An 18516-nucleotide genomic window follows, 5' to 3' on the forward strand; every position below is an offset into this window, starting at 1 on the left:
CATCAATCTCCGTTGCTTCTGGTCTTTTAGATTTCTTTATGCATTTTTTTTCTCAGGCATTTCACACATGGAAAGTACCTTGTGTGTGTGTGTGTGTTTTTTTTTGTTGTTGTTGTTGTTGTTTTTTTTTTTTTTTTTTTAAATAAGTTTGAAATGACCGCTGAAGGTCTTCGTTGTAACATTCCTTTCTACCACCTGATCCAATGAATGCATCACGGTCCTCCATCTTTGCTGGTGGTGAACCGTGTGGTTCTGAAGTCTACGGCCTCAGCGTGCAGCGTAGTGTCGTGTTTTGTCATTTTGCCTTATTGATATACATAATGCCGCCCTCTCTGGAGGATTTGTCCACACCATTCAGGATTACGTGGAAAGATGAATGGTGATATTTTCAAGTTGCTTGAACGCAATGTATATTTCCTCAATTAGTGGTGTGTATTGAAGTATATATTGCAATTTCCATCCATCTATTTTCCAAGCCGCTTATCCTCGTAAGGGTCGCGGGAGTGCTGGAGCCTCTTCGGCCTTGACAAGTGAATTTCCTTCCAGCATCTATAAAACCTTCAAACTTGTTGAATGTTTCAGTACTGTTTGCACTTCTGTCTGCTCTCTAACAAGAATGCGAATATTAAAATTCACAGCAGGTGTTTAAGCCGTGAATTGTGCAATAAATTTCCAAGGATATGGTTGGCACTTCGCTTCCTTTGAATGACTTTTCCAGTGTGCTGATGTCCCAAAAAGCTCAGCAGCTATTTTCTGTTCAGGGTCTTTGCAACAGAGAGACTGGCGGAGTCACGGAAAGGCCTAAAAGTGGACATCCTTGGAAATTTTCCTGGGTTAAAAAAACCTGCTGTGAAGTTTGCTACTCAGCTCTTTGTTTGAGAAGAGAAAAATTGTTCCAAAAAAAAGGAAGTTGTGCATTCAAAAGTTTAGAGAAGGCCAAATTGAGTTCACGTATCAGTGTTGTCATGCATTTTTGGTTTGATCCTGAAGTTTCACTTGAAAGGCTTCACCTAATCACCGAATTTTTTGCATTTGTTGTTTTGCCCAAGTGGCCTTATGAATGTGTGGGGACAATAGATAAGAAATCCCTCCAAGTTCAGCACTTTATCCTGCTAAATTTCCTAATCCTAATAAACGCCACTATACGAGGAAATGAGGGATAGTCGGAGATTTCGTGATATCCTTTGTGTCTATATCCTCTCTCTCCAGAGCCCATTTTGGCCACCATCCATTTTGTTCCCCGTTGCCGTCCAATACATCTTCTGTCTTGCATCAATGCCCCCCGACCCCGACCCCCACTCCCCTCACCCCCAAGTCCCCTCCATCGTCCAAGGTTGATGTATTAACTTGAGATCTCTCTCGCTTTGTCTTGCTGACCAGTGTGATTCTGAGCCCTATCTGGACTGTGTTGAGGAGCTCTACTATACCGCGAGATCTAATCTGGTAGTACTCTCTCTCGTCTCTCGTCTCTCTGTCTCTCTCTTTCATTTTCTCTCTTTCCCTCTCTCCCCACCTGAGCCTCTGACCCTTTCTCTTTTTTTGGGGGGAGGGGGGATCATTTGCTGGCATCGTCACTAACCCTCTTCTGTCTTTTTCTGCCGTTCGTCATCGCCTTTTTCTTTCCATTTGTGTTCATACTGGGCGATTGTTGTCCTCTTGCGCTTCTGCTCTCATGTCTGTCGTTCTGTTCTTTGTTTCCAGCTTCATTAAGGGTTGCTTTTCTATTCCCCCCCCCCCCCACACCTTCACATGAATGCACTCAGACAAAACATACACAAAAAAAAAAGATGGTTTACATCTCTGTGACATACCCCGAATAGTCCAATGCCTTGCTCCAGGGCACACTTGAGGATAAATAATACAGATTTTTTTTTTCCTTTTCTGATGGTTGGGTATTCCTTTTTTTTTTTTTTTTTTTAAATGTACGCTGCTGCTTTTTGTATGGTTGCTCTTTCTAACCTTTCCACGTACGGTAGATGACGAAAGCAAGTGTCTGGCTTGGGCTTCTGGTCTTTTTCTTTTCACTCCTCCTCCACGTTTCACTGTCACTTTTTTTGCTTTCCAAATGTCGTTTTCTCCCTCGCCCTGACACACAGCTGCTTACACATTGTGGCTTTACTTGGCGGTTTTTGTTAGACAGCCTCATCAAAGTTCAGCTCAATCCTACACATTCGACGGCCGAGAAACTTCGGAGGAGGAAAATTAAAGGTCCGGCCCGTAGAATTCACGCCGGAACGCTCAACGGTTTAGCGGCTCGGGTGGCGCCAAACGGGCCGCCGCAGTCACCATGGCGACCACATTAGGTCACGCAGAAGACAATGATGAGTGCAGACGGCTTATAATTACATTTGTTTTTCTGTCACTGTGGATAACGTGCGATTAGTGGACATCTGAGCCAGCTTGGCAGGAAATGCCTTCTGTTGGGACCGCCATGGCGGGATGATACGGACGCCATCACCGGCCACAAGTTGAAATGTTAGCGTGAAGCCACCGTGCTTTTGTGCTAACGCCGCTGCAATTCGTTCGCCGCCGAGTAATTTTTTTTTTTTTTTTTCCTTTTTTGGCTTGGCGTCCTTGTGATGTTTTAGTCATGCTAGACATACGCGAATAAATTCCAAACATCGTTTCTTAAAGCGGCGGTCGATGTTGATGGCTAACCACGATGGGGAGTGGTGACAAATTTGCTAGACGTTGGTCATAAGCAAACTCGCAATGGGAATTCCACATTGCAACATGACCACTAGATGTCACTACTGTTCCTTCTTACTAGCAACGTGACAAGCTGCTGCCATCAAAGACAAATAAATTCACAAAAAAAGAATCGTTTATTATCGTAACTATTACTATTTTATTGCCTGCACTGCTCTTTTCGGTAATAACCTTGAATTAGCATTATTCGAGTTTGTAGGGAAAAGCCCTTCGCATTCCAGCACGTATGAGTTTATTGGTGGATGTTTGAAACTAAAACTTGTTAGCCAATTGGAGAAAGGGTTCCCCAAGCAGATGAAACTAACGGGGGAGAAGCAGTGTGAAGAATACAAAAAGTAATTTATACTCTCTTACAGTATACTGAATGCTGCTTTTTATTTTCTGTATCAGTCAAATACATCCCCAAAAAGGCATCAAGCCCCCACGATAATTTCTGCAAAGTTCCCGAAGCCTAAGGAGTGCACAGCAAATGATTGACACCTCGTCGGTCGCACCTTGTATCTGATTGGTTGATTTTCCTTGGGTGTGGTTGGTTCTTAATCATGTGAATAGATGTACAAAATTTGGCACTTTTTTTTTTTTTTTTTTTTGACCCATCATTTTGCCAATGTCCCACTGTCATGTTTATATTGACAGTTTTAACAAAGTGGGTTTTTTTTTTGGGGGGGGGGGGGAATTGCAAAGTCCCTTGTAAGGCAGTGATACTGAATCCCTGTGCCCGAGGAAGCGATCCAATTCACTTAAGAATTATTTATGCCAGTGACGGGCGGAAGAATGAAAGGCTCTTCCAGAAGGTGGCAGTAGGCACAATTTAACCTACGTTAGCTCCCTGTTGCCATTTATACAGAATAATAATTCCATTTAACAGGCGTGGATTCACACTTAATAGTTTTCAGTAAACTGAAATGATATCACTATCTAAGTATACGTAATTACGTTTTGTGATCATTTTTTGGGGGGTGCCTTGACATCTTTGGAAAGTAAATTATGTGCTTTGTGCTTTGGCTTCGTAAAAGCTGGGAAACGCTGACTTCATTGATATGCAAATTTCCATCACCCCTGGAAAAATAAGCAAGATCCGAGATTGTTTTGCCCATTTTCAAGTGTTCTTCTCTTCATTTTGGGTGAGCCTCGTGACAGCCGCCTTTGTAAGGCCACAATGTGAACCACGACACCCTGTGCCTGAACATGTCATGAAATTGGACTTTTGCTGCCGTAGTTGACGTCCCTGCCGTCATTCGGCCACAGGGATTGAGTAGTCACTGTCGTCGTAACTTCAAGTGCATTGCCTTTCATTTGGGATATGACGTCCGAATATTGATGCAATTTTTATTTTTATTTTTTTCCCCCCGTTGGACTTGCAGTTGGAGTATAGCCACGATTCACCCTGTCTGCTCGGAGGAAACAAGTGAGTTCTCCTCATTTTCTGTCCTTTCGTGCCAAATTCTTCCCGTGTAAGTTTCTTAATCGCATCAACTTTGGTCAATATAATTGCAAAAAGAGGACTCTTTGCATTCATATTTGCTGCCTTGGGGCAGGCCGGATACTGGCCAAGGCGACTTAAGATCTTGATTGACTTTCCTGCTTGTCCCCTCTTTATAATCATGTTTTGTCCACGTGTTCGTCACTAAACAGGAGTCTTCTCAAATCGGTGGAGGAGGAGCTGCAGCAGAGGTGAGTCCGACCTCCTCCTCCTCCTGCTCTCACTTTTGATTTTGTTGGTTTTGCTGTTGGTCTAACGCAACCACATCCGCCAGTCACCGTTAACCCGCGACTAATCGGTTCTGATCACACGCCACTAACGTTTGGTCACCGTTTTGCACTCTGCCGGGTTTTCGCCTGGCGCTTGGTCTCAAGTCGAACGGTTGCGCTTTTCAGCCACTTTCCCGCTGGGCATGGCTTACACACAGACACTCACTCACATGACACATAAGCACGTTTGTAGTTTTTTTTCCGAACTCCACAGCGGGGGGTCTAGCAATTACACTCTTCTTTTTCTCGCTTCGTTTCCTTTGTGGCAATCTGTCGCAATACATGCATTCTGGATTCCGTCAGTAATCACGGGTTGGTGTCATCTTGCTGTTAATGATGTTGGGATTTCACATTTCGAGCCGATACGAGCTTGAGGACCTTTTAAGTGTGTTGATGAGGTGTTCTTCAGTGGTTTTGGAGTTACATTTTCCAACTTTTTTGACAATACAGTACAGGAAATGAAGCTTCACTTTTGTCCCATTGTTCTGTTCTGAAGAATTTGTTTGGAGGGTTAGTGTTTTGTTTGTGGACAAAGCTTCACACAGCTCTAATCCCATCCCACCCCTTCCCTTCCCTTCCCTTCCCTTTCTTCCTTATCTTCCTCCACCTCCTGTTATCTCCTCTCACCTTTTGCTCGCATCCTTTCTCCCGCCTGTAATCCCCGAAATTCTCCCCTCCTCTCTGCACCTCCGCTCCCAGGGGCCATGTGGCACACTTAGGGGATGATGAGGATGATGATGGTGCAGATGATGATGAAACTCACGCTCAGTAAGTCCCAGCCCCACCCCACCCCACCCCACCCCCCATTGCAGTTGTAGAACGGGAGGCCTGTCCGTCCTCATTTCCCTCCCTTGCCCGCATCAAAACAAGGGTGAGGAGCGGAGGAATGGGGGGGTGGGGGAGGCTTCCCGTTTTGTGCTACAGTTTCATCCACGCATCTTTGTGCAACAACACCGCACCATCATGCCCGTGTTTTGTGTGTGTGCATCTTGACAGCTAACTAACAATTTCCCCAAACCTTAAAACTTAAAAGGTTTTGCTGCTTTTCTAATGTATTGTTTTTTTATCATACCACATATTTTTAATATAAAATGGCACAAATGACCCTAAGAGGATTCTCATCTGATAAACTAAAAATGAGTGTGACTGGGTTCCAGTTAAGGTTCAGTCCGAGTAGCTTGGATGCATAAGTGAACTTTGGTGCTGCTTTTTCCCTTTTTCCAACTGCCATCTGTGTGCTTTCGTCTTATTGCTCGCATGCTGCTCGCTGCATCTTTTTCAAGTGTTTATTGACACAAGGTGTCTTCCCTCACTGTGTAAAAGCAAAGGAGGAAACGATTTAGTTTTCTCTCCTTAGCTTTGTGTCTTTTCCCGGAGCTGGATAATAACTCTTTTATGGACAGAAAATGAGCGAATTAATGTCCTGATGGCACGGGGGGAGGCAACGTGCTTGCGCTCATTTCCGTTTTGGATTCATTATCCAGCTGCAGTCCATTCTCATTTGTGTGCACATATCAGTCATCAGTCATCATTAACAAATTAGTTACACTAAGGAGGCAGAGTGGAGTCAATCTGTCATTTTAGTGCCGATGGCGAGATAACGGCGCCTCCAAATTGGCTCGGTTGCACCTCCCTATGGGGGAATTTTCAGTGTCGGCACTACAATTCCACGACAGACTTCACACCGGCTTGCTTGCGTCGCGTGCGTTTTGTGTGTAGCCAAGACACCGTTATCATTTCATCATTAAAGGAGACATGCGTTTGGGGAAGAAGAAGAAAAAATCAGCGGTCCTAATCAACGTTCTCTGACAACACGGTTAAAACACACAAAGAGTAACAGATTTGAGAGCCTTGACATCTTGTCATGAGAGTGTGAGTTAGAAGGTTTGTGGAACAGGGGCTTGGGAATTATGACTCTGCGGACGTTTTCTTGCCCTTCAGCAAGTCAAAAGAGAAAGGCAAGCCCCCAAAGTAGCCCCCAGGCTTTCAAACAGTATTTTCTCTCTTGCAATTAAGTCATGAAATTCTGCTATTTTGTGACATCTTGGCACAACTGTGACACCCTCGAAGAAATAGTTCCGTATTGATTGAATGTCTCTTCTTCTCCATTCTTGTTAGTTTGTTCTTCTTCTCGGTACTCAGCACGAATGTCTTACCGGAGCGGCACCGGCACTGCCTCGTGTTGTTACATACTCGACCGTTAGAGCTGATTCAGATTCTGATGAAGATGAGCAGGGCAAATGTCTAATAATTTTCACTCACGGGGCAGCACTTCATCGATCCACCCTATTGCCCTTTGTCAATTAATCTGCTCATCCATGAATGTGGTGCCTGCAGAAGACACATCTTCGAAAAGCAAATCCGTCCTTTGAACGTTGGACTTTGACGCTTATTAATAACACTGCTGGCTAATGCTAATCTGTGCTGACGCTACAGCTCTGCGGACACTTTGGCTCCGACATGGCGGTGCTTCCGCGTCGTCTGTTGCAACGTGGCTAGCAAATGTTCTTGCTTGTGTAGTTTCACAGTTGATTCCACATTTGGGTGGGAATGCAGTCAAGAGGCACGACTGTTTGTGTACAAGCAATTAAACAGTCAATGTGCCACAGTATGTCCCCTTTAATCGAGTCATGATAAATCACCAAATTCCAATTCCATTGTTGCATTTGTAGTCTAAACCAGTTCAGGGGTTAAAACTGTCGTGGTGAAAGCCAGGGTGACGCACCATTGTGAGCTGTCCTGTCATGCAAAGTCAGTGTCCTTTTCTCTCCGTCTTGTCGTTGTGTAGCAAGATGAACACTATCCTGAGGCCAAAGGTCCCGCCCCCGCTTCCACCCAAGGTAAGGGTCACACCTCTGTTGAAAACGGTTCCAATAAAGCCAATCATGTCGGGGAAAATAATACATCTTTAAAGGTAAACAAAAGTTGGGTGCTGACATGGTCACATTCAGCCTTCCAGATTGGATTGTGTTCCGTTCCCCTTTTTCAAGTCCACTGTGACGCTTTGTGTCCCCTCCCCCAGCCCAAGTCCATCAGCTCGCCCCAGCCGCAGGCCAAGCAGGACGACAGCCATTCGCACAGCGAGGACGACGGCGGCGGCGGAGGCGGGACCATCAAGCGCTGTCCGGCCCCGCACGCGCCCAGTCCCGCCAGGGCCGCCTCCAACGTACCCCCGCGGCCGCCGCCGCCGAGGCTGCCGCCGCACCGCCGCAGCAGCCTAGGTAACGAGACCGCGAGCGAGCGCTCGGACGCTGACACGTCCGCCCCGGAGGATGATGGGAGTTTTAGGCATTTCTGGGAGTGGCTCCACACGCCTCACACAGAGGAGGAGCTGGAGGAGGCGTGGGAGGTGCTGAAGGAGGTGAAAGAGGAGCAAGAGAAAGAGAATGAGGACGAGAGTAAGAGCCAGTAGCTTGATAGCTGCCTTTTGCCCCGCCCCTCCGGTTGTCCTCGCCTACTGATTTATCTGTTCCATAAGACCATTAATATCAACACTTTTAACGTCTCCTGGGCTGTGTTCGGAATTACTCCAACGGAAAAAGAACTGGAATTGTTTGCTAGCATGACCGTTCTGTTTAGCGAGTCCTCTTAAGGGGACTTTTATACTGCTGCTGCCTCGCATCGCGTGACCTCCCCATTGCCCTCCGCTCACGTCATCAAGTGCCAGAGGTTTTCTCTCGTGATTGGTCCGTTCTCGTCACTTGCTGTGATGACATACTCACCGTTCCCTCGGGCTCCACAAAACTACGCGACCGGCTTTATTGATTTTGCAGCATAGTTAATCAAATCTGGTCGTTTAGGTCCATTTCTTCAAGCAGACTTTATTCCACGGTCGCCGTCGTCGTTGCTTTGGTCCTCCTTACGGCTGTCGGAAATAACCAAAAAGTGCTTAGGAAACTCCACCCTCTGCCGTCCTGGCCAATAGTAGCCGGAGCGACCGCCACTAGCTTGAAGAAAAACTGCAGCACATTTGCCGAGTTTATTGAGTGAGTTGCACTCGAGTATGAAGGCCAACTGCGTGCAGGATAGCCGCACGCTTGATGATAAAAGAGACCTTTGGGGGGCTTACCAGGGAGGGCCTCGGCTGCTGGTGAGTTTTCTGTGGACCTCTCAGAATGGATTTTCCAAGGCATGCAAAAAGTGCATACCTTACAAACAACTTGGCATACTGTGAGAAGTTGAACTGATTTCCTTTCCTTTTTGTCCTAAGGATACGTGACACATGTGGAATGCATATTCAACGGGCTCTATCTTCTGTCAAAAATTGAAGCCAAAGATATCAAGCCCACTAATATTACTTATCTCCTCAGCCATGAAGAATCGATAAGGAATCAGATCAACAAGCAGTATCAATAATGGAATCAGAGTGGCAAAATTCCCGTCCCTGTCTTTATCGCCTGCGTGGTGCCCTCAACGTATCCCACATCAAATCTTATTTATAGAAGTGAGCAAGCGATGGTCAGCGGAAAACCAATATATCCTGTGATGCATTGGAAAACGAAAACCACAACACTTTCTTTGGATATATTTTGTAAAATACGCTCATCATTCAACAATATTGTATTCTATTTGTCTGGAATTTATTATGGCATGTTCAACAGCTGACATTGATCCGGTACGTTGCACTCGTGCCAACGTCATGACACAAATAAACGGGCCACCTTGTGAGTGTCCCAAAACAATTTTCATTTGAATGATGTGTGAACGACTACATAGTCCACTATATCAAAATGAGTGAGAATGAGATGAATGAATCCGAACACAGCCCATGTTTGTAATGTTTTTTTTTTTCTTTTTGTTGTTTTTTTTTTTTTACCCATCAGCTTATTGCTATCTGTGTCCTGACACTAATTGTTAAACAGCTGATTGGTTGCTGAGCGCTGTCAATCATTTAACGGCGGCCTACTAGCCCCCTCCAGTGAGGACGAAGGAAGAGGAGAGAAATTCTTGTCATAGGGAAATTGAAGCGAAGATGAAGTCACGGCCGCATTTATCATGCGAGCCGGTCCCCCTCTTCCCTCCCTCCCACCATCCCTCCCCCCGCCTTGTAGTCAAATTTCACTCTCCTCTATGTCGTCAGTCCCGTGAGTCCAATATTTGCAGGTTCTCCTTCGGCTTCCCTCCAACTGACCTTTTGTGCGTGTCGCATTTCTGCAGGGAACGGCCTCAACTCCTCACATAACGGCGAGCAGCGCAGCGGTCCCGCCGACAGACAACAGTCCACCATGCCACCTAGCGTCCCCATACGGAAGGACAAGAAGGACGTTCCGGTAAGCAGTCCAACCGGCCGGGATGGGGGGGGGGGGGGGGTCGACCGTCACGGGTCTCAGAGAACTTATAAAAAGTCATCTAATAGGACGACCACATCTTGACTTTTCTTTAAAACCTTTGTGTGTGGATTAGATGCCAAGTAGCAACGGGCTTCCACCTACGCCCAAAGTCCATGTAAGTGTCTCTTTAAACTTGTGCGGCTCACGGATGAAGAATTGTTTTTTCTTTTTGTTGTTTTGTTTGTTTTTATGACTCCTCCTCCTCCTTCGTGGGGCTCTCTTTGCAGATGGGTGCTTGTTTCTCCAAAGTGTTCAATGGCTGCCCCCTCAAGATCCACTGCGCCACGTCCTGGATCAACCCAGACACCAGAGGTAACAAATAAAAAGGACCCCCACCCCACCCCACCCCACGTCATCCCACCACCACCACCACCAACCTCACCATTTGATTTGATTTGATTGCTGATTTAAACGGATAAACAAAAATTATAATGAAATTACTGTACATTTGATTGCTCGGTAGTATTATTCATATACGGTTCTATAAATGGATCCAATTAATTATGGACAGTTGCTAGGTGTCTTACACTGAAAATAAAGACGTGCTCAATTAATACTTGGCCTGTTTTGAGGGGGACGGCCCGTTTCACGCAAATAAGCGATGGTCAACTTCGCCCGCGAACTGCGGAAGCGACGCCGAGTAGACCCTCGATGGGCGGGGCGCGCGACCTGGGCCAAAGACGGTGCCCACAAAGACAGGAAAAATCATTTTCAATTGTGAAAACGGCATTTCATACACTCCACTCCTGAGCTTGTGTTGTTCTTTTTCCAGATCAATACTTGATATTTGGCGCCGAAGAGGGAATTTACACACTCAACCTGAATGAGCTGCACGAGACCACAATGGAACAGGTGAGTTGTTGCGCCTCCTGCTGGTGCAGCGCATCCATGTGTGTCTTTTAAATACTTTTGCATTTGAAACAACAACAACAACTTTCGCTGCTCCCCGTCCGTCTGCGTAGCTCTTCCCTCGTCGGTGCACGTGGTTGTACGTCATGAATAATAATCTTCTGTCGGTATCCGGTGAGTCATTTGACATTTCTCACAGGGGAGTTTGTTACCGCAAGACTGACAAATGACTCAACGTCGGTACTTTGTGCCTCGGCATCTGCAGGAAAAGCCTCCCAGCTGTACTCGCACGGCTTGCCGGGACTTTTTGACCAGGCCAGACAGCTGCAGAAGTTACCAGTCGCCATTCCCACACACAAGCTGCCCGATAAGATGATACCCAGGCAAGGAGTTCAGTCTTCTGATTTTGAATTCATGTTCCTGTAAATCCTTTGAGGGGTCAGACACGGGCGCTCGATGCGTTTTGGTCGATGGTGTGACGGCACGCCCAGAAAAAGCCGTCAGCCTGTCGTCCATCCCGTCGCTTGATTCAGTTCGCATCATTGTTGACCACGTTTGACAAAAAGTTCAATATTTACCTCTTAAGTCTCATTTTTGCGGGACTTTTGGATTTTCATTTGACGTTTTGTTCCATTTTTTTTTTTTTTTTTAATCAAACTTGAGGTCCAAACCATTTGATTGTGGAAACGCTGCGCTGTATGTTAACAATTAAAGAAATGAACTAGATTTCTTTGTTTTTTTGGGGGGGTGGGAGTGTTGTTAAAAGATCTAACTTTGTAATTCATTAACTATGCCACTTAAGTTGCACTATTTTTATTTGTTCCAGGAAGTTTGCGGTTTCCACTAAAATTCCAGACACTAAAGGGTGCCAAAAGTGCTGCGTGGGTGAGTCTTTTAATAACTCTTAAGTCATTAGTAATTAGGAAGAATGCTTCCAATGGATTGTGTTGTGCAGCTCATATTTTAAAAGTGCAGCGTTCTTTGTATCGTGAAGGCTGCGCATTGCGACGTGTTTCTTCATTCTTGCTGTTTTGTGTGCAGTGCGCAACCCGTACACAGGCCACAAGTACCTCTGTGGGGCCTTCCAGTCCCATGTAATGCTGCTGGAGTGGGTAGAATCCATGCAAAAGTTCATGCTCATCAAGGTCCCTTTGGCATTTTCCTTATTTTTTTTTTGTTTTTTTAAACTTCACTTGTCCGGTCTGTTAATTAAAACTCATCTTTAAATGTTTTTTTTGTGTGTGTGTGTTGTGTGTCAAACTAGACCATCGACTTCCCCCTGCCGTGCCCGCTGGAGGTGTTTGAGATGTTGGTGGTTCCTGAGCAGACCTACCCTCTCATTTGCGTGGCGGTCAGCAAAGGCAGCGAGCTGAACCAGGTGGTCCGCTTCGGCACCGTCAACCCCAACCCTAACGCTACCTCCTCCTGGTTCACAGAGACGGGTGAGAAAGGCTCAATAGTACAGTTCTGCTGCCTTTAGGCTGAACTCAAAGTGGCTTTTTGGACATTTTTCAATGAACAGGCCTCCTCTTGCTGTTCACTGTTTGATGACTTTTTGCACAACTTGCTAACAAGGAGCTGGACGGTAAAATTTTCGACAGGTGTTTGATCCATGGCGGAAATAATTCAGTTTGGAAAAGCTATTTAAACAGTCCAGTTCACGTTTTGACATCATGAGACCAAAATGACCCCTGAAAATGAATTAACAGTATATAATTGTTTTTTTTTCTGCTATTTGGACTGGTGCCTTAATGGAGGTGGAGGCATTTAGGAACAGTTCCAAATAGCAGTCATCGTAACCACAAAACCTGGCGACTTCCACTAGAACGTTAAATGAATGTCCGAAAAGCCAATCAGAACGTCGTAGTCTTATTTTCAGATCATCTGAGGCACTTTAAATGGTGGCCAATGTGTCGGTGAGTTGAAGTTTGAATGGGATTGTTTAGTTCTCGGCACCTCCCCAGTTATGAGGGTGTGCGCACTTGTGCAACCGCATTGTCTCACTTGTTTGCTTTCCCTCAGGAAATGATTTTTTTTTTTTTTTTTTTTTTGTGAAGGATAAAGTTTTGGATTTTTTTTTTTTTTTTTATCGGTGACAACTTCACCATGATGTCCACTTCTGTTGTCTTTTATTTAAACAAAATCAAAGAGGGGTTTAAATTTGAATGTGTCATTTATCGACAGTGGTGAAATTCTGAGCCAAATATTTCAGTGTTCCTAATGGGAATTTATGGCAGTTGTGTGTCACTATGCTCAATTGTTGTGTTTGTTGCTTACTTCGGCAGTTGATTTCTGGTGTGTTGTTTTTGTTCTCGCCGCAGATACGCCACAAACGTGCGTGATCCACGTCACGCAGCTGGAGAGGGACACCATCCTCGTCTGCCTCGACCGTGAGTCGGCGCCCTCGGTCTGATGAGCGCCTCCAAGAGGGGGGAAGAAAAAAAAAAGAAAAACCCAAAACAAACTTCTGACTTCCTTTCCTCTCCGCTTTTGGCCCTCATTCAGGATGTATCAAGATCGTCAACCTCCAGGGCCGACTGAAATCCAGCAGGAAGTTGTCAGCCGAGCTCACCTTCAACTTCCAAATCGAGTCCACAGGTAGGAAACCAGACCCGCGTGCAATTAAACATCGACAAGCAGAAGCCGTACTTCATTATTATTGTTACTTTTTGTGGTCTTTTCCTTGCCAGTTTGTCTTCAAGATAGCGTGCTGGCCTTCTGGAGGCACGGCATGCAGGGGCGGAGTTTCAAGACCAACGAGGTCTGCCGCCGTGTTTGTCTCACGACTGTTTTTTTTTTTTTTTAATTCTTCAGGTTTGTTTCATTTTCATTTGTGTGCAATCCCTCAGATCACGCAGGAGATCTCGGATAGTACGCGTATCTTCAGACTGTTGGGATCAGACAGGTGGGTGTGCAAGTGAAAACGCACACACACACACTCACACACAGACACAGCGTCCATCAGGCATTTAACTTGTGCGATGCCTTCTCACAAAAGACGAGGCGGCCACAGAGTTCGTCATGACAGAGGCGTCACTCTGCCCAGGTACTGCCGACTCTCGAGGCCCGGTGGAACATTTTCAACTCTTTCAAGAGGACGCGTGTGCTTCAGGGGGATTTCTCGCTTTATGAGAGTGAAGACACCAAAGTCTTAATTGGTCATCACAGCATTTCTTGATGATTTTTCTGCACCAGTATGAACCTTTCCGACTGGTGATCTTAAGCTCCGCCCCCTTAGCTACAGTTGCCATGTCCCACAAGCTTCCAAAATGGCGACTGAACAGAACAAGTTTGAAGTCAATTCTCTGCCGCGTATTCCAGATAATATTGCCAGTATGTTTTTTTTTTTTTTGCCAAATGCATCAGACTCATCCAAGAAAGTTCTACAGAGTAGTCTCAAGGATATGTACACGGAATTTAAGATTTTGGACGGAGCAAGACGCAATGTCAGAGTTAGAGCGAAACGTTGCCGATCGACGCCAAAAAGTTTGACGCCTCACAAACTTCCTATTGAAATCTAACAGGATGACTTAGTGGAATCGTGCTGCGCATGTAAAGCAGGTTGAGTGCTTTTTACTTGGAAAGATCACCAGTAATATCGTCGGAGTCTTTAGAAGTGAGTTAGGTTCGATTTTCTACAAGTCCATTTAAACGATGGCGATGAACTCGGTCCGTATCGTAGTCAGATGAAAAAGTTTGACTTGGGTCGTAGTGGAACCGGCCCAGTGCTCTGTCTTAAAAGTCCGATGCGATGCAAATAGTCAAATGTACATTTCTCTTGCGTGAAATCGCGCATTTACATATCTCTAACCCGACTCTTCGGCATAAAACGTGACACACTTCATTCAGCGGGTCACAAAGTGAAAGTCGTTCTCCTGCAATGTATAAAGCAATAATAATAATGAAATCAAACTCCGAGAAGATACTTCTCCCTCTCTTATTTTGGAATGTACAGCCTTGTGCTTGTTGATATTGTCCACCTTTAGTTATAGGTGCGCTCTTCCGCAAGCCTTTATCCGGCGTAGACACTTAGTCGACGTGTGTTTTAGAGTTTGGGAAATGAATCAACCGGGTGGGCCCCTTGTAAGCTAGCAGGATATCTTTCATCAGAATTGCACGTCCCCCGAGCGCATCCGAGGACCATTTTCTCGGTAGCGTTCGCTTTTCCAAGCGCACGCTACCTGACAACCAGCATTGCTTGTGGGACAACACGGCGGCACGGGCGTGTCAAGACAACGCGGCTATCTGATTGGCTATTATTGTACGAGTGATTGACAGTTCGGAAAGGTCCATTGTGAGTAGATCAGCAGCTTGACAAAAAAATGAATCAAGTTTTATTTTGGTGTCTGCACGCTCATCGTTCATTGTCATTGTTTGATGTCAGCATTTCTTCCCAAAGTGATTGGAAAAAAGAAACTTAAGCCATGTCCATTGTTTGTTTGTTTTTTTTCTACCTACCATTTCTTGTAGTGGGTATCAAATTGGTGCATAAAACATACCTGAGAATTTATGGACATAGCCTAATATTCTTTGTACTGCGATGATCTGATGTCCTGTGTGAGCAGCGGGCTTTTTCCTCCTCCATGAATCTCATTTTGCTGTCAATATGACGTGATAATACGTTGTTTCCAGGGTGGTGGTGCTGGAGAGCCGTCCGACCGACAACCCGACAGCCCACAGCAACCTCTACATCCTGGCGGGCCACGAAAACAGCTACTGACACACGCACACGTACGTGCTAACAATCCGCATTAAGAGCCTAGCAACTAGCAAAGGGGAGTGTGCTGCCCCCCCACCCCCGCACCTCCCTACCACAGTGTCGACGAGGCTCCGTGGTGCGTTCGAGGGCAGAATACAATGTAAGTAACGATCCCGCTCGTGACGCCCTCCCCGGAGGTGGGACCTCCACACCACTTGTACTACTTAGTCGTACACGTTGTGCTACTACTGCGGCCATCTTGCACAGAGACCCTCCTTACCAACACACACACACACACTTTTATTTATTGTGGCATGACGTTAATCCGCCAACAGGACGAAGACTTTCCTGGTTTGTCTGTTTTTGTTTTAAAAAAAAAAGAAAAAAGAAAAAAAGGAGACTGCTTTCGGCGGCCGCCTCCGCTTAGCAACAACAGCCACGTAAGTGCTTAACTGATGTCTATTTAATTGATGTACATATAAATGTAGTATTTTTGGACAGATATGAACACTAAAACTGCTCGTGTGTAGTTAGGCGTGCGTGTAGTTGCTCGGCACAAACAAACGGCGAAAGGGCGGACGATGGGAAGCGGGACGGCTCACTTCCCGGTCCCCCGGTCACGTGACAAGGAAGCCGAGCCGGATCCGTTTCGGGTGGACGTTCCGCGTGTTTGATGACTTGTTCGTTCTGCACACCTAATTTTTTTTTTTTTTTAAACTCTTTTTTTTATGCAGTTTTGATCATAAGGCTTCTTTTTACTTTTGTTTTTATTTGAACCACTGGTGTTAAACATTTGCACAGAGAAAAAGTTGTTTGTGAAAGAAATGTGCTCTTTTGCGTGTGAATGTGGATTATCAATGTCAGTCTGTACACACATCTTGTCCTTAACGAGCAACACAAACGTTAGCTCATTTTAAGTTTTTTTTTTTTCTGCATCACACATGTAAATGTTCTCTTTCACTGAAACAAAACCATAAATGAAAAGCAACAATGGTTGCCGAGTTTTTAAGTAGGCCGCCAGGATCTCTTTGAAAGTCCGAGCGGCGCAATTTGCAAAAGCGGAAAAGTTGAATTTGAGCAGTCTACTTAATTGCTGCAGTCATGAGACATTTCAGCTCAACAGTTTTCTTTCTGGAGATTTGCAAGGGACCCATAGTTTTTAGATTTTATCCCGCTGGGTCGTGGCCTCTGAAAGTGCGCGATATTCTCTGTAGCGTATCCACAAATATTCCGACCGTAGGAAGTCGGCAACGCCCACATTTGGAACATACGACGGACGCCTGAGAAGCGCGTGCAATGGACTTTTCAATCCGATCCCACTCTGTCCAACCAGTTTGTCCGGCGGGTTTTCAAGCGGTGGGCAATTTTCAACGATGGCTTTTTGACACATTTAAGCAATCATTTTTCTTACTTGCCCAAGACGCCACGTTCGAAATATGCTTTAAACGCGTCCACTCCCTGCGCCGTCACCAACGGTTTTGCCTTCGGTACTTCAGAAACCCGTTTGGCCTCCCCACAAGTCTTGCGAAGCTTCTCTATGCTGTCGGCACGTGCAAATATTTTCTTCCAAGTTTTTGAAATTCTGAAGCAGGCCCCATGTAGGAAGCGTCCAAATTACTCTAAAACTGAGGCTGACCTTTTTTTTTTTCTTTTGATTAATTGATGAATCCAATATAAAAAAAAAAAGTTATGTCCATTCTTTGTTCCAAATTGACAAAAGAATGGACATAACACGAATGATGATGAGTAATGATTATGAAAATGAGCAAAAATGCTGTTTTTCTAAGCTAAAAACGTGTTTGCAAATGCTTTATTTGAATTCAGTCGGGACTGCAGAAATCTGTGGGAAGGCTGAAATTGAAGAATTTGGACAGTGGGACCTCTAAACGATTGTTTAGCCAACTGTTGCGGTCCTACGCAATCGATTGTGGCACAAGTCGGCTGACTGTCTTGTGTCTGTGGTTCGAACCCCTGACTCCGACTGCCGTGGGAGTGTCCACGGGCAAGATGCCGAGCCCCTAAATTTCCTCCAGGTCGGTCGGCGTTGTACATGAGAAAATGTTCTTCTCAGCTGCCTTAAAAGGTTAAACAAAAAGCAAACGAGTTGCAGTCTGTCGTCCTCCGCTGAGGCGCGATCCCATTGGGCCGGTTCTGAAGGATTGTCCCCTTTAGTTGGGGGGGAGTCGGGTGTCAGCGCTGCGTCTTGAGGATCGCTTTGGGTCGAACGCGGGTCGACAGCTTCGCCTCTTGAGGAGTTTGTTGCCTTTGTGGAAACCCGGTCGACGTCATGTTGTGGCTGTGCCTTCAGATTCTGCTTCAGTCGGAACCTGCTCGCCATCTACGGTGCGGTCACACGTTAACGGTTGCGTCTTGAGGTTCTGCTTCACGGCGGCCAGTCAGAATCTCCGTAGTTGTGTTCTGGCGATCGTCTCGATTATTTTTGACATGATTAACGTGATCATCCTTGACTTGTCGGGGGGGTTGGAGGGGGGGATTGCCCCTTTCCGGCTGTGTCAGCACATTGTTTTCCCATTGTAGTTGAACTACAAGGTGGAAACCAGTCGCAGACGGTTTTCCTTTTCAAAACTTCCCCACCTTCAAATGGATTCATATATTTTATGTAAGAACAAAAACATAAGACTCTTCTTGATCTCGGGTTGCATCTAACAATTATTGTAATCAGCGATTAATCTGTCTTTTTTTTTTTGTTTTTGTTTTTTTTTTTTTTTTCAATTCGCCCCTCTCCACGCAAAAAAAGCAACTGTTACTTGACTCGCACATAGAATGACGCAGCAATTTTTTACATTTTTTTTCCATCCAGTATTATCCCCCAATTTTTTGAAAATGTCTCATATTCCCGATGCCTTGACGTGGATGCGACTCATTTTATGTGGAAAGCACGCTGCGGCAATTTCGATTCATTTGACAGCGTCCCACTGAAATGTTTGAAATCCATCTCCTGTTACCCAAAAAAAAAAAAAAAAGAATCCTTTTTGCAGATTTAATGTGAACACTAACACAAACACACTAAAAACCGGACTCTCTCCTGTTCTGTCAGGTTTTTTTCTTTCATGTCACACGTTTTTGTTTGTTTTGTCACGATGCAATTGGCACGTTGTGTACATAGTGTAAAATAAAATTGGGTTTGTTTTGCATACTGTACAATTGCCTATATTT

General features: G+C 45.4%; 1 protein-coding gene across 8 annotated transcripts in view; it reads left to right on the forward strand.

Annotated features, from left to right (window-relative positions):
* map4k3a (mitogen-activated protein kinase kinase kinase kinase 3a) overlaps nucleotides 1-18511 on the forward strand; it is a 38214-nt gene extending 19703 nt beyond the window's left edge. For 3 of the 8 annotated variants that reach the window (XM_061836155.1, XM_061836156.1, XM_061836157.1), the window contains exons 15-34: nucleotides 1381-1443; nucleotides 4074-4117; nucleotides 4345-4383; nucleotides 5161-5229; nucleotides 7250-7301; nucleotides 7484-7859; nucleotides 9619-9731; nucleotides 9865-9906; nucleotides 10019-10103; nucleotides 10564-10643; nucleotides 10754-10814; nucleotides 10906-11023; nucleotides 11467-11525; nucleotides 11682-11785; nucleotides 11905-12082; nucleotides 12962-13030; nucleotides 13146-13238; nucleotides 13331-13401; nucleotides 13490-13545; nucleotides 15273-18511. In XM_061836155.1, coding sequence (XP_061692139.1) covers nucleotides 1381-1443; nucleotides 4074-4117; nucleotides 4345-4383; nucleotides 5161-5229; nucleotides 7250-7301; nucleotides 7484-7859; nucleotides 9619-9731; nucleotides 9865-9906; nucleotides 10019-10103; nucleotides 10564-10643; nucleotides 10754-10814; nucleotides 10906-11023; nucleotides 11467-11525; nucleotides 11682-11785; nucleotides 11905-12082; nucleotides 12962-13030; nucleotides 13146-13238; nucleotides 13331-13401; nucleotides 13490-13545; nucleotides 15273-15360 — 1860 coding nt within the window. In that variant the 3' untranslated portion in view covers nucleotides 15361-18511. The remainder of the gene's footprint in view (nucleotides 1-1380; nucleotides 1444-4073; nucleotides 4118-4344; nucleotides 4384-5160; nucleotides 5230-7249; nucleotides 7302-7483; nucleotides 7860-9618; nucleotides 9732-9864; nucleotides 9907-10018; nucleotides 10104-10563; nucleotides 10644-10753; nucleotides 10815-10905; nucleotides 11024-11466; nucleotides 11526-11681; nucleotides 11786-11904; nucleotides 12083-12961; nucleotides 13031-13145; nucleotides 13239-13330; nucleotides 13402-13489; nucleotides 13546-15272) is intronic. The other 5 variants (XM_061836149.1, XM_061836154.1, XM_061836151.1 and 2 more) reach the window with 5 other exon arrangements.
* The last annotated feature ends 5 nt before the right edge of the window (nucleotides 18512-18516 follow it).

Source organism: Syngnathoides biaculeatus, chromosome 12 (genome assembly GCF_019802595.1).
Source record: "Syngnathoides biaculeatus isolate LvHL_M chromosome 12, ASM1980259v1, whole genome shotgun sequence".
Lineage (NCBI taxonomy): Eukaryota > Metazoa > Chordata > Actinopteri > Syngnathiformes > Syngnathidae > Syngnathoides > Syngnathoides biaculeatus.